General features: G+C 52.0%; 2 protein-coding genes across 2 annotated transcripts in view; both read left to right on the top strand.

The window, feature by feature from the left end:
* ABCB10 (ATP binding cassette subfamily B member 10) overlaps nt 1–2,473 on the top strand; it is a 31,673-nt gene extending 29,200 nt beyond the window's left edge. The window contains exons 10-11 of the mRNA XM_039850342.1: nt 177–211; nt 646–2,473. Of these exons, the coding sequence (XP_039706276.1) occupies nt 177–211; nt 646–874 (264 nt within the window). The 3' untranslated portion in view covers nt 875–2,473. The remainder of the gene's footprint in view (nt 1–176; nt 212–645) is intronic.
* Nucleotides 2,474–9,245: 6,772 nt separating this feature from the next.
* NUP133 (nucleoporin 133) overlaps nt 9,246–22,413 on the top strand; it is a 43,805-nt gene continuing 30,637 nt past the window's right edge. The window contains exons 1-9 of the mRNA XM_039850416.1: nt 9,246–9,506; nt 11,157–11,275; nt 13,155–13,258; nt 14,356–14,463; nt 16,002–16,136; nt 16,756–16,926; nt 17,960–18,115; nt 18,338–18,408; nt 21,187–21,334. Of these exons, the coding sequence (XP_039706350.1) occupies nt 9,325–9,506; nt 11,157–11,275; nt 13,155–13,258; nt 14,356–14,463; nt 16,002–16,136; nt 16,756–16,926; nt 17,960–18,115; nt 18,338–18,408; nt 21,187–21,334 (1,194 nt within the window). The 5' untranslated portion in view covers nt 9,246–9,324. The remainder of the gene's footprint in view (nt 9,507–11,156; nt 11,276–13,154; nt 13,259–14,355; nt 14,464–16,001; nt 16,137–16,755; nt 16,927–17,959; nt 18,116–18,337; nt 18,409–21,186; nt 21,335–22,413) is intronic.

Here is a 22,413-nt window from a genome sequence, read left to right as displayed (position 1 = left end):
TCACGCAACGCGGAGCATTTCGTGTCTCACTCTTCACTGAGCAAAGTGGTTTCGCGGGTCGGCCAGGCTGTAGCACGTACCCGCACTTCATTCGCACTTATTACTGACAGTTTGTGGTTTTCTAATGATATGTGGTTTTTTTCCCTCTTTGTTTTTGGATGTTTTCCCTTCTTCAGAACCCCAAAATTCTTCTCCTGGATGAAGCGACCAGGTGAGGATGTCTTGGTACTACGTGTAATTGTATTGAGTGACGTCTCCCTTTTCCGAGGCCTTACTCGGTCCTTCAGGGTGCTACTGCTGCAGGTGCCTTTCCCCCCGCCACTTAAGGAGTTAGTGACGGAGTCAGGAGGCCGCGCCGGCCGAGCCCCCGGGCTGGGGTCCATTTCCGACCCGGCGCGTTGGCGATGAATCGCGAGGCACTCTGATCAGCCGTGCGGGGTGCTTTTGTGGCGAGCGGGTGTCCCAGGCTCCTTTTATCACGTTCCCAGTATAAATGTGTGTCGTAGACCCGAGAAGCTGCGGTTTTGATCCCAGTGATAATTCACTGCCAGGGCAGGGCCACCGTCGGTGTGACGGGAAGCAGGGGCTCACACAGCGTGCGTGGCACTGACGGCTCTGCTTTCCCGCATGGCTTTCCCGTGGAAGCGCCCTGGACGCCGAGAACGAGCACCTCGTGCAAGAAGCGCTGGACCGGCTCATGGAGGGGAGGACGGTGCTCATCATCGCCCACCGTCTGTCCACCATCAAGAACGCCGACGTGGTGGCCGTGCTCGACCAGGGCAGGATCACGGAATACGGGAAGCACGAGGACCTGCTCTCGAATCCCGACGGGATGTACAGAAAATTAATGAACAAACAAAGCACTTCCTGGTAAATCGAATGTGACAGACTCCAGCAAAACTGCATCGCAGGGGGGAAACCCTTACGGATGGTGTGGAAGCCATAACTCGCACTTCAAGTTATTCGAAATTTGCCTCTTTTTCCCAAAGTGTAGAAAATGTTGTTTTGAGATGTACCTGTTCTGCAGATCTTTTTATTCAGAGTTTTAATCCTTGTAACTTTCTTAAAGTCTATAGCACTGAAGTTATTTTCAGGTTTTATACTTTTTTTTCCATCTTGGAATATTTGAATTCATAGAGTATGACCCCTCATTTTTTTTTACCTGCTGTTGTGGATTGAAGCTATCGTTGAATGACACCTTTTAAAAGGGAATTCTAAATAAAAAGCCTAATTATTTTAGGCCAGTCACTGTGTAATCCTCTCAGTGGGAGTCTGCCTACCTTGGGTGCAATGTCGCCAGGTAGCGCGTGACAGGAGACAAGCACCTAAGCCTTTATGTAACCCCAAAAGCCTTGCGAGGGGAGCTCGACTGCTGTCCACACGGAAGTAGTTGATGGCACCTGGCGGGAGGGGCACGCGCATTCTCCTCAGAGGCGTGGCAGCGTAGGGGCGTGTGTCCCTCTGGGATGACACTGTTTGGATGTGCGTTGTCTCCAACATTTCGGGCACAGGGGAGCCTGCCGAGTTTTAAAAAGGGAAGAAGCCCCAGCCTTTGACGAGGGAAACTTCTATTTTCGTTATTCACATATTTCTTTCTATGAGAACTGGCAGAAGCGAGGTGTGAACTGCCAGGTAGTAGCAAGAAAGAGGAAAAATGAATTTTACTTTCCGTTGTCTGACGGCGTGTATTTTGAAAATTATATTTTAAAAATTTATATTCCCTAACCTAAATTGGATGGCTTGTTATCAGTTATTTAAATACTTTAAAAATTTCATTCAATGAGGCTAACATCCAAATAATACAACTGTAATTTTCGACCTTAAAACATTTGAAGAAAGTTTAGAAGTTCTTGCTATTCTATAGAATATCAAGAAAACTTAAAAACTCTTCTGAAAAGAGAACAATAACGCTTCTTCTTTTATTTGTGATCACCTAAATGTCTGAAATTCCAACAGCAGTGTTGTCAGCCATTGGATTTACCATGTTTCACCTCAGTGCCGTTAATCTGCAGTTAGCTCGAGAAGGAGCTTCGTCCGGATGGGAGTTGTCAGCCCGAGGAGCAGCCGTGTCCACACAGTTAAAATGGAGGTTTCCTCCTGTGCCAAGTGTCTCTTTAGGTCCCCGGTTACTTAGACGGGAAGAAGGAGCCACAAATGGAGTATTACGTTTCATTCTGCATAAGGGAATGTATTGACGAATAGAATCATTCAGTGACTACAGGACCTAAGTGTTCTCTGAACGAGTAACCAGTGCCTCCGTGACCCTCATTTTGACAGCTTTACTTGTACTTAAACCGCGTTGTGCGGTGTTTTCCCTGGAAGCAGACCAGGCGTGAGGTCTGAGGGAGGTCTCCGCGCCGCAGAAACATTTTCAAAATGAAATTTGACTGTCGTGTTTTGTTTTCTAATACGAGATGTTCGATATGTCTTTAGGTAACATTTATGTCATGGATTAAATTTATAGTGAGCTTTACCTGTGTCTGTCGCTTCTTGTAAAACTTCCCGCTGCATTCGGCTTCTTGCCAGAATTTGGCTATGGAGATTCAGGAAGAGAAAAACTAACATCGCAAATACAGAAAAGTGAGTAGCGATGCCGAGTTCCGTCCCTCCCTGCCAAGGGCGTTGACGTCCTCACGTTCGCTTTGGTAAATGGCTGTGCCCTGCCCCCCCCCCGGGGACAGTGGCCTTCCCTGCGCTTGGAGCGATGACAGGTGGGCGGGCATAATGTCTGCCCTCCGGGGGGCTCTGATTTAGAAAAGCCGGTTGGGCAGATAAACCTCAGTTACAACACGAGGTATCGCTGGTTGGTGCCACTTGTGTTTTTCCAGAATGTGTGCACGTGTTACCCCATTTAACACTTTGACACTCCTGTAATTTAAACAAACGCCTCGTCCGCGTGTCACAGATGAGGAAAGGAGCATAGGCACACTGTGAGTTGATGCAGCCCTGACGCCATGTGTACGAGGCCGGACCGAGACGCCTTAGGCGCCATGCCGGACACCTTCGCGTTCACCCTGCACGCGTGGGAGCCACTGAAGGCGGATGCGGCCATGGAGGCAGTTTACGTAGGAGATGAGCAAAGACGGAGGGCCAAGTCCCCCGACGCCCTACTCGGAGGATCAGTTTCTACAGTGCGAGCTTAGCGCTCACCCCGGCTCACCTTTCCTGGCGGGTCCCCTCCCAGCTGGCCTGACGCCCCAGGAAGTAATCACAAGCCGAACCCCGGTGAGTGCGCTCGTGTAAAGTAGGGGTCCGTCGGGGGCCCATTTTATTCCATAAAAATGCCAAAGCCGTTAGAATATGAAACACTGCGTGTGTACGCGAAGGAAGCGTGAAAACCACACGTGGTCAAAGTGCCTCTAGGGCTGTTCTGCCCGTTGTTAACATCTGAAGCACGGAGGTGTCCCCCCTAACCTCATTCGATGAGCGTTTCCGGGGCATCTTCACTGTCGGGTCCCGTGCTGGCCGTGCCTCCCTCACAGAGCTAACGCAGTGGCCGGCCAGCTGCCCCCGGCACGCTGCCGGCGCCTTCACGGCTTTAAGTGGCTTTAAAAATCACAAGAAAAAAAAATTTCATTGAGTTCCAGGAAATCTGCAGTTCCGTGTCCGTAAACGGAGCCTTCCTGGAGCACACACTCGTTCACGAGGACTTGCACGGAGACCAGACAGCCCGCAAGCCGGAGACGTTCCCCTCCGCCCGGAACCCGGGAAGACAATGCACCCGCTTCCCCACTCGAAGGACTTTTAAACTCCACGAATCCAGAGCGCTCGCAAAGGGTCCCGTTGCCATTAGACGAGAATTAGATGGATGCCCTGAAAACGGCTGGGCCTGGGTAATCTCCGTGGGGACCTTCGCTGTCCCCCTGCCTTTCCATCCGAATGACATGATGACCGGGTTGCTGAGGATGGAATTTCTAACAATCCTACCCCATCCGTGGGAAACAAACAATTCTGGCTATTTTCCTGTCGCTGACAGCAGGGACTGGTCCCAGGCAGATCGACGTCTGCTCTTACTGAAAGGGCTGTGATTCCGGGGGACGGCTCAGGGGGAGCAGCGTCGCACACGTGCACACACGCGTGTAATCGTGAGGCCTTTTAAGAAAACAAAAATGGGCTTATGTATGTGGGACATACTGTTTTTTTAATCAACCCGCTTTTTTATTCAATAACGTGGAGGACGTTTTCCTACATCTTTAAGTATTCGTTACGTACGAACACACTCATTCTTTTTAACCATTTAGCATGCCGACGTGAATATACTCTAACCTTTGCAGAGCGTTTATGATAGTTTTTCTATTGTTATTGTAAACAATACTGTCAGATAATGTATCTTTGTTACGGTTTCCTTTTTTCTCGGAGAAACTTTCAAAGTGAAATTGCCATGCTTAAAAAGCATGTACAAATGATAAGGCTTTTTGATAGACCGTCATCTTAAAAGGTGATACTTATGACCCCGCCAGAAGCGTGTGCCCCTCCCTTTCCCCACAGCCTTTCGACATGAGCTGTTTGCATAGTTTTAAACGTTCCTGCTCATTCGGCAGAGAAACAATGCCAATGGGTGGTTTACTTTGCTTTTCTGTAGTTGCTAGTGACTCGAAGATCTTACCTTGGCTTTTGGTCCTTTCCGGTCTGTGATCTAGAGCCGGGTCGGGCCCTGAATTCATACATTTCCAGTTTTTCTGTTGGGATGGCTTCCTTTCTCGCTGATTCTCTTTAAAGATTGCTATTTTATTGGAAATATGTTTTCTTCGGCTTGTTAGCCTTTCAAGTGTTTGTGTTGTCTGACGTACACAAATGGATGCATAGCTGTAAAACGTTATCTAATCCTCACAAGTGGGTCCTGTTAGTAAATTAAGGGACGCTCGGAAAGGTGACACAGACAGTGAACGGCAGAGGTGAGATCCGAAGCAAGTCCCATTCAAATCCAGAGTCTATCCACTCTCGGTTGCTACTCCAGCAGGTGTCACACTGTGGTCCCCGGGCTGCAGCACCTGGACACCTGAGAGCTTGTTAGGAATCCAGTTCTCCAGCCTCCGGGTCCAACGCTCAGGCCGGCACTCCAGGCGGCGCTGGTGGTGACGGTGGGGCCAGGCCGTACACTCTGCTTCCTCCTGGACTCCAGTGAAAGCGACAACAGTAGAGGAATTAAGGTGAAGAGCCACGTAAGGGGATGGAGCCGCTAGGGGCTGTGGCGCGGTGGAGCGTGCGGCAATTCTGGCCCCAGCGCACGTCCTGAGCACCGGTGGCCTCTCGCGCCGTCCACAGCAGCTCCAGGAGGCCGACCTCCGGACACGACCAGCGTCCTCCTCCCTTGGGCCCAGGCCCCGCAGCCTGCTGGGGCCCGGCTGGAGCGCGGTGCCGCCTCCATTCCCAGCCCCTGCCTGCACCCCCAGCCCCAGGCCGCCCGGGGGCCGCCCCTCCCGTTCTCGGTGGTCCGTTAGGGGGCTCGGGCTCGACTCGACCCCGGCGGCCCTGCATTAAGCTCTAACTGTGGGCTGGGTGCTGCGTCCTCTAGGTCCTGTGATGAGCCCACGAGGCACTTTGCGGCCAGGCCATCTCTCCAATTCTCTGCTTTTAGTCACTTGAGGTTGGTCAGTTTATCTAAAGACCCCAGAAGCCACCAAGCTCCCTGCTGCCTCGGGACCTTTGCCCGAGGAGCTTCAGATGCTTGTCCTGTTCCTTGTCGGGGAGCTCACACTTCCTGTCTCAGTGTCAAGTCCTTTGCTCCCTTCAAATGAGCCTGTGACGCTTCTCACGGCTCTTTCCTCCCAGGGGGCAAAGCACGTCGTGCACCACGCACCTGTGTTCCCTTGTTCCCTGTCCGTCGTTCCCAGTGTTCCGTCTCGTGTTGACGGTCACACACCTTAGCACTCGCCACGCAGCCCGGCTCCTAAAACCGTAACGAATGAACGACAGAGGACCGTTTGCTCACCCTCCTTCACCAGCCGCGCGCCTGGACTCCGGGGCCGTCCCCGCCCAGAGGTGCGAGCAAACAGCCGCTCTCATAACCAGATGGGGCCAAGCCACTAACCAGTGCAGCAGAGCCCAGGAACCAGTTCATCCCAGCAGCACCCCCTCCGACACGACCACTCGCCGTTTCCCCGAGTCCCAAGTCAGGACGAAACGGGGACGTGCTCTTGGCTGGCCGCACGGTCGGGCCAGAGACCTCGGTGGCAGGGGGCGCTTCGCGGCTTGCCACGCAGACTCGGTGCGGTGACCGTGCAGATGCCATCGAAGTGCACACGGAACGGCTCCCCTGGAGAAACATCCACAGCCCACATCCGGTGGCCTCCCACACGTGGATAGGCCAGCGACTGCCTAACCTCTCATTTTAATAAATACTTACGGAACCTCTACCACGTGCCTGTTATGGTGGCACACAGTCCCTGCTGTTGAGACACGTAAAAGAAGCTGCCCGAGTGATTTTTTAAGATTTCTTATTTTTCAATGATAGTTGGCATACAATGTTATATCAGTTTCAAGTGCACAACATAGCGATTAGACATCTACAGAACTTATGAATGGATCACTGTGATAAACCCAGGACCCATCTGACACAGGACCCATCTGACAATGTTATTGACTATGTTCCCTGTGCTGTACTTCACCTCTCTGTGACTGTTTTTATAACTGGCAAATGGCACATCTTCTTCCCTTCCCCGCTTACACCCGTCTCTCCAACCCCCACCTCCACCATCTGGCACCCCTCAAAATGTTCTCTGTATGTATGAGTTTGTTTCTGTTTTGTGTTTCAGATTCTGCGTGTAAGTGAAGTCACACAGCATTTGTCTTCCTCTGTCTCACTCCACTGAGCATAATTCCCTCTAGGTCCATCCGTGCTGTTGCGGATGGCAAGATTTCACTTTTTTACGGCTGAGTCGTGTTCCATCGCGTGTACGTACCACTTCGTCTTTATCCAGTCATCCATCGATAGACACTGAGGTTCATGTCCTGGTTATTGTAAATAACGCTGCAATGAATATAGGGACGCATGTCTTTTTGAATTAGCGTTTGGGGTTTCTTCGGATGATACCCAGAAGTGGGATTGCTGGGTCCTTCTTTGTGTCTTGTTTTAAAGTCTTTTGTCTGGTGTAAGTATTGCTACCCCAGCTTTTTATTTTATTTTATTTTTTCATTTCTATTTTCATGCAATATCCTTTCCTATCCCTTCACTTTTGGTCTGTGTGTGTCTCTCGATCTGAAGTGAGTCTCTTATAGGCAGCATACGGAAGGGTCATTTTCTTCCATTCAGCCACCCTATATGCCTTTTGATTGAGCATTAAATCCATTTACCTTTGATTATTGCTAGATATGTAGTGATTGCCATTTGATTCATTTTTTATATTTTTTTCCTTCTTACGGAAGCCTCCTTAGTATGTCTTGTAATACTGGCTTGGTGGTGATAAACTCAGTTTTTTCTTGTTGAGAAGTTATCTGTCCTTCAATTCTAAATGGTAGCTTTGCTAGGTAGAGTCATCTTGGTTGTAGGTCCTTGCTTTTTGTAGGTCCTTGCTTTTCACGACTTTGAATATTTCCTGCCAATCCCTTCTGGGCTGGGCAGTTACGTAAACAAGATTAAGCAGGGTAAAAATATAATAGCCTACACACAGAGGCACAGAGGGCAAAGGAGGAAGGGGTACCTAACCCTGCAGGCAGCTTGGCTAAGGCAACGGGAGGGCGGGCGGCCGGCCCAGGGGAAAGAAACGTGTACAAAGGCTCTGGAGGGGGGATGGGCTTTTCCCCTTGGGATATGGTGTGCAAGTGGGAAGTAGTGGAAGGTGGGGGCAGAAGGGCCAGGCAGAGTTAAATCACAAAGGACCTTGCAAAGGTGCTTACGGAATCACCGCGGGCTGGGATTAAGCTGTCGTAGCCGCCAGACACACAGACCACCAGAAACCAGTGAGTTATAGGAAACACGCTCTTTATTCAGCCAGCTGGGTCTGTCAAGGATACGCAGACCCCAAATTAAGCAGCTCCGAAATGTAGAGGTACAGGGTTTTTAAGCCCTAAACCCCATTCCTCATTCTGTCTGAACACAAAAAGTCTATTTTTCTTCTATTTACTGTCAACCCATAGGCGGGTCGTGCAAGCGGGGGTACAGCAGTAGAAGGCTCATTGTTAGAATGTGATGTTCCCATGGGTGATAACCAAGCAGTAATTTTCCAGCCAGCGCAAAGCCACCAGAGAGGTTACGAGCTCAAGAGCCGCTCCAGCTTTGCCTTGACTCACCGTGCTGGCAGCGAGGGGGCCTGAACAGGCTACTCGACAGAGACAATGAGACCAACAAGAGAGGCCGACGGCTTAAAAAGAGGGGAAAGCTGAGTGCAGGGCGAACAGTACAAACGCGAGGACAGCTGGAGGGCCTGAGGGCTGCAAGGCGCCAGGACAGTCCGGGGAGGTGAGCGTCAGGGCTGATCCCCAGAGCTCTCCTCTCAGCCTCAGGCCAGTTTACAGACCGGGGAGGTGGCGGGAGGAGCGGTCCTAAAGGGAAACACGAATCCAGCTCTTAACGAGTGGGTTGAGGGGCCCGCAGGTCATCCCGGGGACGTGTCCGCGAAGGCGCGGTTCGGAGCCCGCGGGCTTTGAGTAAGATCTGGGTTAGAGATACGGAGCGGTGGTCTCCAGCGTGGACGAACCTGTGCGGCGGCGAATGGGAAAACGACAAGCGCAGGGAAGAACAGAGGGAACACTGAGCGTGACACCGGCGTCAGATTGAGTTTCCCTCCCGTCTCATCCTGGGCCAGGGAGCGGTCACTACATTTCCCAGGGGTGCAGGACGGAGCGGCGCGCAGAGGCTCAGCGCGGCAGCCGCAGGAAGACGGGCCCCAGCCCTCGGGCCGACGCGGGAACCGGCGTTCGCCTCCTTACTTCCGGGTAAGGCCCGAACTCCGGCGACTCTGGGCGGTGCCGACACCCACGACGCCCCGCCGCTGCGCGCTACGCCTTGACGTCATCACGGCGCGCCTCCTCCCATCCCCACCGCCCTGGCCACGCCCCGCGGCGCTGCTCTCTGACGTCCACGGCGCACCTCCTCCCATCCCACCCACCGCCCGGCCACGCCCCCGCGGCGCTGCGTTTCGATCGCCTCACGGCGCGCCTCTTCCCGTCCCCACCGCCCTGGCCACGCCCCCGCGGCTGCGCGCTGCGCCTTGACGTCATCACAGCGCGCCTCCTCCCATCCCACCGCCCTGGCCACACCCTGAGGCGCTGCGCTTTGACGTCATCACGGCGCGCCTCCAGCTTCCTGTGTGTTCAAGCTCTGCGCGGGCCGAGTAGTATCCTCACGGCCGGAGCACGCGCGCTCTGTCTCCTCTCCCTTCTGTCATGTTCCCGGCCGTCTCTTCTCCGCGAACGCCAGGGCCCGGGGGCCGAAGAGGCCCACTGGGCGGAGTCGGCCCGGGCTCCACGCCCCGGGCGTCAGGCAGGAAGGGCCTGCCCCTGGGGTCTGCGCTCAGCTCCCCAGTGCTCTTCTCACCGGTCGGCCGGCGTAGCTCTCTGAGCTCGAGGTAAGTGATCGTCCCAGGGTGGGTCTGGGGATCCACGGGCTCACGAGCCTTGGTGGGCGCACTGGGCATTGTCTGCGGAAGCGCCCGGAACGGGAGGCGGCGAGGAGAATGCCGAAAGTGTTGAGGAAATAGACTTCGGCCACCCTTGCGGTTATTTCAGCCCTTGAGTCTTCGCTTTGCACTTTTCGTGCGGTTATGTTTGTGTAGAGGGAAAGAATGAACCGGATTTGAATCAGAGATTACCTGCCTCCCTCTTACTACCCCTGTGACATGGTGTACCTTAGGCATGACTCTCCATCTGCCAAATGGCGAAAATAATATCTGACCTGAGCCTGCTTCACTGATGCCACAGACGGCAGTGTGAAGTGCCACGACGCAGATGTAAAGTGGTGGGAATGAGGGCCTTCAACCCTGGAAATCATTGTATAATACCTAACATGCCAAGTGCCGTTCGTATCTGCCGATTGGTAATTAAGAAGGGCTTTTAGCTGCAGAAGTTAACTCGTTGCTGCTTTCATAGGGAAGAGACTTTCCATAAGCAGTGAGAGAAGAATAGTTTTGTCACCCAATAAAAGTTCGGGGCCCCAGTCTGCCTCACTGGTCCACAGTACCACGCCCCGCCCATAATTTAGAACTTTAGAAGAAGGCAACATATTTCTGTTATCAGTAGTTCCCTCTGGATTCTTCTATCAAAAACGAATTTTCCACTGCAGGAAAACGATAATATTGGGTCCAGAACTTACAATAAAATTTATCTATAAAATTTTGCACTACTTTAAAGGAGAAATGAGTTTTAAAGAATACACGGTATCCTTGACTTTTGCATTTTGGAAAGAGCTCTTCAAAGTTCTGATCTTTTTAGTGTTGTACACTCCTTTAGGAAATGACACAATTAAAACCGTACTTTAATGTGTTTTTAAAATTTTTCTTACTGTCTGGTGATCATCGAAAGGGTTGTTGTAATACTCCGCCAGTGGACAAAGCTCTCTACCACCCCATACGTGCATCTCCTTGTCGGGTCTTCATGATGAGAGCTAGGGTAACTTACCGGTAACTCTACGTTACTTTTCTGAATGTTAAAGCGAAGGTGAGAAGGAAATGTGATTTCTGCTGGTCTATCTGCTGCTGAAGACCAGGTACGAGCAGATGCTCATGACCCATTTAGTTTCTCGCTTGGTTTTACAGATTGGGTAGATCCTCATAATTCTAGTGGTGACGAAAGCTTAAAGATTACCTAATCTAATGCTTGGAAAACTTTCTGACCACAGCGTATGGTAAACTCCGTATTCTATTTTGTTTTCAAAAATGTGAATTGAGACCCTCAAAATTAGCCGCAAATTGAAAACCGCTGATCTAGTCGAACCTTCTTATTTCACGGCTGAGGAAGCAGAGTTGCAAAGATTGTAAGTAACTAGAGCACGCATCTGAAACTGGAGTTTAAGAATCTGAGGCAAAGTTCTCCTAAAACCCGCCAGCCTTTTAAATGAAAAATACATTTCACTACCCAAACACATGAGCCAGGGTCGTTTTCACTGTTATACCTCGTCTTTCTTGTTCATCAAAGATCTTCTCTTTATTGTGAAACATATGCATAAAAATCAGGATAGTGGCAAGTTTAATGGTGAAGTACTGTGGTCTCTTTTTTTTTAGAGGAACACCTACGCGAATATACCCACACCATTCCAGGACCGAGTCGGTGAACTATGATGTGAAAACCTTTGGGTCTTCTCTTCCTGTGAAGGTCATGGAAGCCCTGACGTTGGCTGAAGGTGGGTATCATTTTCCATTGGCCTCTGCTGGCGATTCAGATGAAGCCTGAGTCTAGCACGGTGGTTGACATTTGTGTTCTCTCTGATATACTTCACCTAAATGGGGAGGAAGACGTAAGCTATGTGGTTTTTCACTGTCATTGAGAAATATACATAAAGCAGAATGAGTTCATTCCAGCACAAATTAAATCTTTAATATTAGTTCGTAACTACTACATGTGCAAAACTCAGTCAAGTTGCAAAAGTTAACCGAGTGTACGAAGTTTAGCATAAAACAAAAACAACAACAAAAAAAACACACCAAAACTAGTGTCTGACATGATTGGGTTTACTAATTCAGTAAAATCGAGTCTCAGCTCCACCTCTGGATCCTGTGTAGTACCCCAGAGGCTCTGTGCACAAACCCACGGTGTTATGGGGGGGACCTTTAGAAGATTCCGTTGGCAGAGAGTTGCGGGAGTTTGGAAGATGTCAACCCAAGTTTCAGAATGGCTGTCTTCAGGGTGAGGGGCTGGGCAACTGGAAGGTCAGAGTTTAGAGTATCCTCAGTGATCTGCCTAAGTCATTTTAATTAAGAATTCAAATTTAGATCTTTGCGATTTTCTAGAACGTTGTTTTTCAAACCGCAGGTAGTGATTTATAACCAGCATTTTTTAAAAAATGAAATGAAATGAATGCGGAACATCAGAGCGCGTCTCACATAATGTTAAACAACTTTCGTTTTGCTTAAAGTGTGCACGAGCGCATCACGATGTAAAATGTATTTCATACTGTGAATAACAGTCAAAAAAACGAAGCGCTCCTTTCCAGAGGAAGGATTATTTCTCACCTGGATCTCACACATCTCGCCTGAGTCCTTGGGAGCTGCAGGTGTAGCTGTCTTCGCTAACCTCTGCCACATGTTGTTTCTATTTAAATATATATAACCCGTATGTACTTTTCTCTACCCCTCTAAAACGTTGCCTAGTGTACATTACTCGTTAAAACCTTTCAGTATGCTCTGGTCCACGGCTCTAGACGGCGTCGTAACAAACAGTGCCAGCCCTGGGGGATTGTCCCTAGAGGTCAGGGCGTGTAGACTGAAGCCCTGTGTGGACCCGAGCCCCACCCCCCACAGCAGCCTGCCGAGGGCCGAGCGTGGACTCCGGGTCCTCGGGTGCCCAGTGGAGGGTCTGGAGCTTTCAGGAAAAAACAAGCCCGAGCGGGCATTTCACCTCAGCAAGGAGCCCGCGCTCGGCCGGCATGATTTGGTGTTCTGGCCTGTATGTTATGCGTGTCTTTTATTTTGCATCTCTGCCCTGTGTTTAAGCAAAGAGCAAAGGTTCAATTGATTAAATTTCCGGGCTGTTAACATGTTTTTGGAGGTTTACGTCCAATGCTTAAGAGAGCACTATGCTCATTTAGTTTTGTCACATGATATGGACTGTCATTTTTTTATATCTCCATGTCATGAAGAATTTATCATACCTTCAGAGACTTCTTATTTGAAAATTGTGTTCTTTTGAAGGAACGTGACTTTTCCTGGAAACGTTTTATATATTTAGGGAGTGTTATTTGTGTGGCTTTATCAAAATAAAATCGTGAATGTCATTACAGAAAGTAATCTATCTGTTTATAACAAATGTGAAGAAATAGTGAACCTAGACCCAACACATACTTTAAATATATTTTTAAAAGTGGTCATCAAAGATAAATCTCACGTTTTGGATATTGATAACCCTTGAATTATTCAAAAGTATTTTCTGTTAATTAATCTTTTTCGTGAGTGGCAATTATTTCGATGACAGATGTGGCAGTAAAGATTTGGATATATGGAAATTCTGTCAGTCGCTCTTATTCATGCTTTAAGATTCACCCTGTACCTCATTGTTCTCTTCAGATGACGATCAGCTGACAGTTCACATCGATGAAGGTGGATGGGCTTGTCTGGTCTGCAGAGAGAAACTCATTATCTGGAAGATTGCTCTGTCACCTGTTACTAAGGTAATGGCTCTTTGGAGAGACAGAGGAGGCAGAAGAGGGGAACCCAGTGGTGCCTACTTTTTGCCCTGAATTTTAGAGTTGTGGGCGAGTAGCAGCCTGAACCTACGTAAGCATTACGGATTCGCATCTCTGTCGTGACACGAAATACTGAACGAGCATGCACATTTGTATACTGGGAAGAAAGCGTCTCCTTTTTGATGATTTTAAACAAGGTCCACGTTATTCACATTCAGTAAAATAGAGACATTGAAATTTTTAACGAATGTCATGTAATCAATCTGCGCAAAGAAAACTAAGTCTAAATGCCATCTGTATAAGCTCATGAACTGAGTTTGTTTGTTTCTAAGAAAATAGGACTGTGTGTCACCGAATCTACTGAATGATGCTTCATAAAAGAGGAGAAAAACGACACCAGTTTTTGTAATTGCTAGTTTCACTTTCAGTTGTCTATTTCTCACCTGGAGGTTGTCATTTGTAGGTCTAGTACCTTGTCCCGGCGGCAGCCTCTTTGTCTGTCTGCTCCAGCTCATGCGTACTGTGGCCCCACTCAGTACTCACCGGGCTCTGCTCCACTGGGGCTGGGGGCTGCTCGCCTCAGCTTCTATCCCTCGCCCTCTGTCTTGCTGTCTAGACAGCGGTACTCTAGTTATAAGCGTAGTTATAAAGGCATGTGGAATTAGCAGAGGGAGCCTGATATTTGGCTGCGTCTCAGACATACTTTCTAGACAGTTCGTGTACTTACTCTGTAGTCATGCCGATTTCATCGATCAAGTAAACAGATCAGAGTAGACGGGGTGCCACAGGGAGCCTACACACGTCCGTGGCCAGTGGACTCTTCAGTCCCAGAAGAGGTTGGGCTAGTTGACATTCAGGATCCATTCTGGCTCTTAAGTTTTTCTGATTTTATATCTCTTAAATTTTGTTTTAAAATTCCCGAAAGCCTGATTAAACAAATGTAAGACGAAACACTATTCGTGGAATGGTATTTCCAGCAACGAATCAGAATGTAAACCATGCAGAGAAAAGGGAAGAGCGCAGTCACACGTATTCAGAATTGGATCCGACGTGAAGGTTTTCTGTTTGGGTCTGTTCCGCAGCTCTCTGTGTGCAAAGAACTTCAGCTGCCACCCAGCGACTTCCACTGGGGTGCTGACTTGGTGGCGCTGTCTTACTCCGCTACCTCTGGTGACACGCATTCCACTCAGGTAGGTGACTTAAACGCTTATTGAAGTTTTTTTTTTAACTAAGGGAGCTCTGAAGTTGCAGGAATCGTCTGACCTAATTCTGATCATAGCTGTAGAGCTACAGGACTTAAGACACTGGCGTTGGCAGGGACCCCCACGGCGGGCGGGGGAGCGGAGCGAAGCACAGGTGCGGCCAGCGACCTGCATAGGGGCTCTTTGCCCTGCCAGCCGCGAAGGCATCGGACTGACGTGGTCTTTTTCGTCAATGGTGTTGGAACCATTGGTCATCCTTATGCAAAAACAGTCCCCCGCAAACCTCACACCTTAGACAAAGATTGACTCAAAATATGTCATAGACCTAAGTGTAAAACGTAAACTATGAAACTTTTAGAAGAAAATAGGAGAAAATTATCATGATCTGGGGTTAGAGGAGTTCTTAGAAGTCACCCATAGCAAGATTCAGAAAAGAGAAAAATGGGTAGTCTGAACTTCATCAAAATTAAAAACTTGCTCTGCCAAAGGCACCGGTAAAAAGACAAAGAGACAAGATATAGACTGGGAGGAAATATCTGTAACTCACGTAGCCAACAAGATTTGTATCCAGAACATAGAAAGAACTCTCAAAGCTTGATAAGGAAACAAACAGCCCAATTTAAAGTGGCTCAGACCTGAACAGATGCCTTCCGGGTGATGATGGACGGATGTCAGGCAAGCACGTGGAGAGAGGTGCACATCCAGGGCCGCTGGGGAAATGCAGCTCAGCACAGCCGTGACATACCGCGCACACCTGTCGCCGTGGCCAAAGTAAAGCGTACCGACCCAGCCGAGCGCCCACGGCACGTGGAGCAGCCGGACTCCTACGTCGCCAGCGGGCCTGCAAACTGTGCAGTCGCTCGAGTTTCGCTTTCTTGTAAAGTTAAGATACACTTATCCATAGGACTCGATGATTCTGGTCCTGGCTGTTTCCCTCGGAGCAGTTAAAACTCAGGTCCACGCAAGAAACGGTACCGGAACGTCGGAGCAGCCCTGCTGGCGGTGGCCGAGGGCGGGGACGAGCCAGACGTCCTTTCGTGGTTAGATGGACAAGCAGACAGGGCCATCCACAGAGAGCAGCGCTGCTCAGGGTGAGGAGTGAGCTGCGGCACGTGCAGCGACCTGGACGAACCTCGAAGGCGTTGTGCGAAGTGAGATGAGCCCGTGCCAGAATGGTCGTTCTCGGAAAGACAGAATCGTATGAGGGGAAAGCGTGGTTGCCAGGAGTTAGGATGGGGGGAGGGGGGAGAAGGCGTGGTCTGGGAGCCCGGGGGCTGCTCCGCGTCCTTGTCGTGTGGCAGCAGTTACACGGGCCTGCGCACGCGTTAAAATTCACAGGACTGCGCAAAGAGAAAGGTCAGTCTTACAGTATGGCGATCGTTAAAGTATAAGGAGCTTTTATTTCTGATTTTTCTTAAACAGTAAATCAGATTTGAAACCGGTTTCTTCATGTCAGTTGCCTCAGACTTCCAGGTAGAGGGGTCCTTTTGTCACTGTGGTTGCCAAGTGTCGTGTCTTTTTTTGAGGCTGTCGCTGTGTTGGCTGCCACTATGGAAGGCGTCCTCCGCTACTGGCCAAGCCTGGCCGCAGAGGGCACCTTCACCGAGGCCACCGTGGGCGCGGGCGGCGACAAGGCCTACCGGTTCCTGACCGCAGTGCAGGTAGGACAGCGTCCTCTGCGTGCTGGGCAGCTGTGACGCCACCTGGAGGTGGGCTCGGATGGCGGGACGCGGATGGTGGGACGCGGATGGCGGGAAGTGCAGGGTCCGAGCCACACGGGCCGGGGGGAGGGGCAGAGAGAGTGCGGGATCTGTGACGGCAGCAACAGGAAAACGGGAGCCCTTCTCGTGGGCTCTGAAAGGTCGATGCTGGCTCGTAGCTCATGGTGGTCACTTTTCTCAGGAACGTTTTACGAGAGTGACTTAAAAACTTTAGACGCTACGAAGGACGGTTCATTGACGTATACTCTGCAGGTTTACCGAAGAGATAAAACCTGATGCTTGATTGGCTGAATGTGCAATAAGGTGAATCTGTAATTTAAAAATCGGAATTTAAAAACGCGCAGCTAGAAAAGACCAGCGCGGCATCAGCTTCCCTCCGCGGAGTGAACGGCCGGACGCGGACGGGCTCGGGGAGACTAGTCGAATGCAGTAACACTGTCCCTTTCTAGTTGAAGTTTGTTCCAGGGACAGGCGATTTTCCTCTGCGGCGACGTGTGTCGTGTTTCTGTCCCTCACCTTCGACGCCTGACTGAGCCGGCCTCACGGCCTCTGTTGGCAGGGAGGCAGCTTCGTCTTGTCCTCCGCGGGAGGCCAGCTGGTCCGGCTGACGCCCGACGGCTCGGGCAGGCTCCACCAGCACGTGCTGCCGCAGGGCCAGGGCGTGCTCTCGGGGCTCGGCCGGAAGGTCTCCTCTCTTTTGGGAATCTTGTCGCCTAGCAGTGATCTCACGGTAAGTCAGCGAGGTGCCTTCGCGTCCAAGCTTGTTCCGTGGTGACGTCGAGGCGCGGTTTCCCGGGGGGCCGGTTGTGAGCGGGGTGGATACGAGGCCAAACCCGTGGTCTCTTGAGTGAAACGTTTTCACGCGAGCCCCTCACACACCGCGTGGCAGTGGCAGCTCCAGGCGGCGGCCGCTTCCTTGAATGGTCTGGAACCCGACACTGAACGTGACTGGAGGCAGATGGCTCACATCGCCTCTCCCCTCTGGATGACGACTCTTAACCCAGAAAACGCGCTGCCCTTTTGACTTGTCTCTGTTAATGGCACTGCCACTTCTTTCAGGGACCAGGTCCCGAACCTGGGTTTGGGGTGTGGAGGTGTCTCTCCTTCTGCAGCAAGTTAGGCATGTCCCAGATCCCATAGATTTGACGTCCCCTTTCCGCCCCATCCTTCCGCTCCCATCGTCCACACGTGGCCCCTCCCCCAGCTCGCTGGACCCCCTCTGCCCCGTCCGTGCCCAGAGACACAGTGCAGGAGAATTGGAGGCAGTCAGGGTTTTAACTCAGAACAGTCACGTGTGCCCAGCTTAAAAGAACACAAGCCAGTACGTACTCAGAGCGAAGCCACACCACGGGCGACGCCCCCGCAGAGCCGCTTCGCTGCACACAGCTCTCGCGTTCAGAGCCACGGATCACACCTCCCTCGCTCACTGGGTTTACGACTCACCTTCGGCTGCTGTGTGTCCGACTTCTCATTTGAACCTTATTTCGCTCCTCTAGCTGTGGCCCGCGTGGCAGGTTACGGGGCTGCCGGTCTCTGGGGACCCCGAACCCTCCCGCCCCCCGCTCTGCCTTTCTGCCTGTGCCCGCGAAGCACTGCCTCGCCCTCGTGGTCCGCTGCAGGAGCGCCCCTCCTTTGAGTCCAAAACGCAGATTTCTGCTCAGATTCCTGATCGAATAGTCCAAACGTGAAATGCGAATTTCAGAAAAACAATTCACTTAGGTCGGAGCTCAACCCGCAAACCTGGCTGTTCTCTCTCCGTGCAGCTTTCAGGCGTCCTTTGGGATCGAGAGAGGTCGAGTTTTTACAGCCTGACGAGCTCGAACGTCAGCAAGTGGGAGCTGGACGAATCCTCGGGGAGGCTAGCGCTCAGCTGGGACGTGAACAGGGTCCTGAAGGAGAGCGTCGCCGACGCCGTCTGGGTGAGGGGGCCGTGCGGCCCTGTCTCAGTGCCACGCGCAAACCCGGGTGCAGCGGTCAGATAAACAGAAACGGGGAGTTCAGTCTCCGTGCCAGTGGGCCCCCAGATTTGCTGATTTTTAAAATGCTGAAAGTTGTCGGCTCAGCCGCTGGAGTAGGTGCTGGGGACACAGAGGCGCAGAGGGCCCCGCACTCAGGGGCTGTGTCGCTGTGGTTCCGTCCAGGGCTCTGACAGCAACTACGAGGCCGTCAAGGAGGGCGTGCGCGTCCGGTACCTGGATCTGAAGCGGAGCTGGTGAGCGGCCCTCCGTCACGAAGCGGGCGGCGCGGGTCTGGGCGGGGACGACGTTCGCTGACATGACAGCCGTCCTGCCCTGCGTGCGTCTGACGCTCGGCCCCCGGGCCGAGTGCGCCAGACTGTCGCCACGTGGAGCTGCGTCCTCTGCACACAGGCTCGCTCCCCTCGGCCCGCGGCGGTCCCAGCCCTCAGCCGCGTTCTCACGCTGTCTGCCCCGGTCCCGGAAACGTCTTTCCTGCTGTCGCAGCTGTCGCTTCCCTTTCCACCTCTGAGCCACGCCCCCCGCGGCCGTCCCCCTCCTCTCAGTCTGGGAGGGTCCTGTCGGTGGCCCTGTCGCATGAAGGGAGGGGGCAGGCTTCTGTCCGGGCACACGAGTGAGCACTCAGCGTGGTTACTTAGCTCTGATACCAGAGGCGACACGGAGCTTAAAAGCCACCTATAATGGGTTTTCTGGGAGGAAGTCGTAACGAGTGCAGATAGACGTGCGACTCGTCATCCTTCAGAGCCCAGCTTGACCAAAGTCCAGGGCAACTCGCACGTGTCCGGAGTGGCCTAGGGTAGGGGACAGCCCCGCTTGCTCCTCGGAGGGCTTTGCATTCCACTGTGTCATTTTCCTTCTCGGACCATGGAGACCCGGCAGGGACCTTTAAAGTTTCTGAAAGTTTTACAAGCCACCACACGTGAGAACGATAGGGCACGTTTGTTTTCCACGAGCCGTTTAATTCAACAGTTTGCCTGTTTGCATTGATTTTTTTCCAGACTTCCAGAGGTTTAGAACTGCGGCCAGGACACAGCCCCCTGTGGGCATGTGGCGTGGACACTCAGTCACAGGCCGTGTAGTCACAGGACGGAGGAGGGGCGCACGCTCAGGGACGCTGTGCTGGGTCAGCCCCGGCCCCTGCCCTGGCAGCGTCGTGCCAGCAGGGCCTGAGAGGCCGATGGGACACCGTGGTCCTTCCTGACCCTCGGCTCCGCATTGTGCAGTCACCAGTCTCGTCCTCCAGGCCCAGTGGCCCGTGCGGAGGGTCTCTTCCGTGTACGGCTGGTGTCCGTCTTGCCACTGCTCGCGGAGGCTTGGGGCTCGGCGGCTCTCCTCCTAGGTCATTACTGACACAAAGCCGAGAGTGCCATCTTGGCTGTAGGGCTGGGAGTTTTAAACCTTGACTGTATTACCTTATCTAGTCACACAAAAATTTGTTAGATTGATACAGGTTTGCCGGATTGTGATTGTCTTCCCGTCTTTAGCACCCACAACAGTTTCATGTTTTTTCAAATATGAAGATTTTTTTAATAAGGATGTCAAATGTGGTCCCGGCACCACGCCCCAAGGACCCCTGCTGGTCAGGTGTGCGTGCGTCCACGTCCCCGCAGGCACCTCTGTCTCACGGCAACGGCGACACGGTCTGCAGAAGGCCCTCAGGGTCTAGGCTCGCCACAGGGTGACCGCCTTGGCTCCTAAGACCGCGTTCTCTGGGGCCTCCCTCTGTTCCTTCTTATGTATGACGTTCTTCTATGTCACCTAGGACCTCCTGAGGTCACTGCCAGTGTGTCGCTGATTTGGGCCAGCACCCTTGAATTCCTTTCAAGAATCCAAGCGGAAGTGACGGCGTTGGGAGCTGGGTCCGGGCACAGTGGAGGGCGGGTGCCCTGTCAGCGTTGCCGGATTTGAAGTGGCTGCAGTGTAGCCCCCGGCTTGGGACTTGTAGTCCCAAGACCCTTGGCTTCTTATTTTCAGTTGTCAGTAGGAGGCGCTGGGCGTTACTGTTTCTGAGACTTGAATGAAAGTTGCTAACAGTGATGCTAAATGTTTCGGAAGGGCCGAGCTTAGAGACCATTTGGTTCTTTGTGGGGCGCAGCCTTGACAGACAAGGGGAACGTGTAGCTTTAAAATGGAAAGAGGTTTGTTTTCACATCGACCGCAGCTTAAAATGTCTGCACCTGGCTGTTAAAATGACCACAAAGTGTTTTTCATCTGGACAGAAGTGACCTTTAAAGAGCAGAGCAGAGCAGGCATCGGCAGCCTTTTCCGTGAGGGACCCCAAACTAGGTGCCTTAGGCTCCGGGGGCCTCGTGGCCGTCGCTGCACCACGCTGCCCGCCAGCACAGGGTGGGCGGCTGGCCAGTCCCCAAGCGGCGGCTGCGGGCCTCCCGCCGGAGCTGCGTTGGCAGACTGCCCTGGGCGCGGGTCGGCCTGCGGGCTGTACCTGGGGGTGTCTGGACTCAGGTTTACTGGGTTACCTTTTACGTGCAGTAGAGGTCAGTTATAAGGAAGAGGAAACGCCTTCGCAGGACTGTCGCGGCCCCGCAGAGTCACGTCTGTGGGTTTGACAGACACACAGTTTAACCATAACCGCGGTCAAGACACGCAGCAGCCGTCAGCCCCCGCGTCCCTCCCCTCCCTCCGCGTCCAGCCCTGCAGCCAGTGTGTGTTTTCTGTCCCGTGGCTTTGCCTCTCTTAGGCCACGTGACGGCCACACAGTTCTTCCGAGACCGGCCCCCTCCCGTCGCGTGGCGCGTTTCGTGCTCCGCTCTCTCCTACCACTGAGTCCGTCTCGTAGAGCTACCGAGCCGCGTGCTCTGTGCGTTTAGGCAGCTGCCACTGAAGCCGCTGTACGCATCGCATGCGGGAAGGCGCGCGCGTCAGTTTCACCCGCTCTGGGGTAGGTCAGGCCCGGAGCGGGACCGCTGGGCCCCACGGCGAGGGCGTCTGGCTGCGTGAGAAGCCGCCGGGCTGTTTTCCGAGGAGACTACAGGTCTGTCTTTTGCTTTGACTAGCGACGGGCTCCTGGTCCTGGCGGCAGCGTGGCACCCTGCAGACAACCCGTGTCTCGTCTACTACTCTCTGGTAACAATAGGAGATGACGGCCCCCAAATGCCAGATGCGGTGACGGTCGAAGTCACTCAGTATAACCCACCTTTCCAGGTAAGGTTCGTGTCTGTAAGTTAGATCACAAAGCGACCATAACGCACTGCGTTCTCGCTCCCTCACGGTTGCAGGGTCAGAATCTTTGAGACACGCATCTGCGGGGCTTGGGGGTGTTTTAAAATAGCCGCCTTTTAGACATTGTGTTTATTTGCCATCGCAGACTTGGTCCTTTGCTCAGCTTCAGCCGAACAGAGCTGAGCGTCGAAGCAGCTCGTGTGTCCTCCGGGTCTGGGAAGGGGTTGTTATTTCTGCGTTGTTGAGCAGAGAGAAAATGCCCATGAGCTGCAGAGTGAAAAATAGGGAAGAAACCTGATAGGAATCGGGGTTCGATTTTGAGCCCTACAAATTACAGGAAAATGTTCTTTCTGCTCAGAGTAGGGTTATGTTCGAAGGCATTATATACTCATCAGCTTAATAACTATGATGTGTCTGCAGCCACGCCACCCTGAACAAGCCGCTCTCGTCTGATCTCTGCCGGGCCCGGTTAGGACTTGGATGGGAGACCGCCTGGGAATACCGGGTGCCGTAGGCGTAAAAAATAAAAAATACGAGATCGTAAGCTGACAAGGTCCTTGCAGTCTGTGAGGTCAACCAAGGGTTGCCTCGCCTACAAATGAATAAATGAATGAACGAATGAATGAATCAGTAACTATGATGTTCATGAGGAGAAACCTGATTATGCAAGAAAAAATGCTCAGTGTTAAAATTTTTAGACGATGCAAACTGGCATAAAGACTACGGTTTGTAAATTAAAAAATAACAGATCCTACTTTTAAATTTTTTTTTTTTTTTGGTAAAATTACTTCTTTAATAACAAACACTATCATTTTTAACACTTGCTGGTTTCATTTTACAGTTAGCTTTGAACGGTGTGGGGGTTCAGGCACGGACCCCCACACGTTCGAAAGCTCTTGCACAGTTTTGACTTTCCAAACACTTAACTGTAGTTGCCCGCCGTTGACGGGGGGCCCTGCCAACAGCGTAAGCAGCTGATGCACGCACATTCGTGTGTCACGTGCCGTGTGCTTACGATGACGTAAGTGTCAGGAAAGAAAACGTCACTAAGGAAATCACAG

The sequence above is a fragment of the Pteropus medius genome, unplaced genomic scaffold (genome assembly GCF_902729225.1).
Source record: "Pteropus medius unplaced genomic scaffold, Ma_sr-lr_union100, whole genome shotgun sequence".
Classification (NCBI taxonomy): domain Eukaryota; kingdom Metazoa; phylum Chordata; class Mammalia; order Chiroptera; family Pteropodidae; genus Pteropus; species Pteropus medius.
The sequence above is the reverse complement of the archived record's forward strand: the minus strand, read 5'-3'. Positions and strand labels throughout refer to the sequence as shown.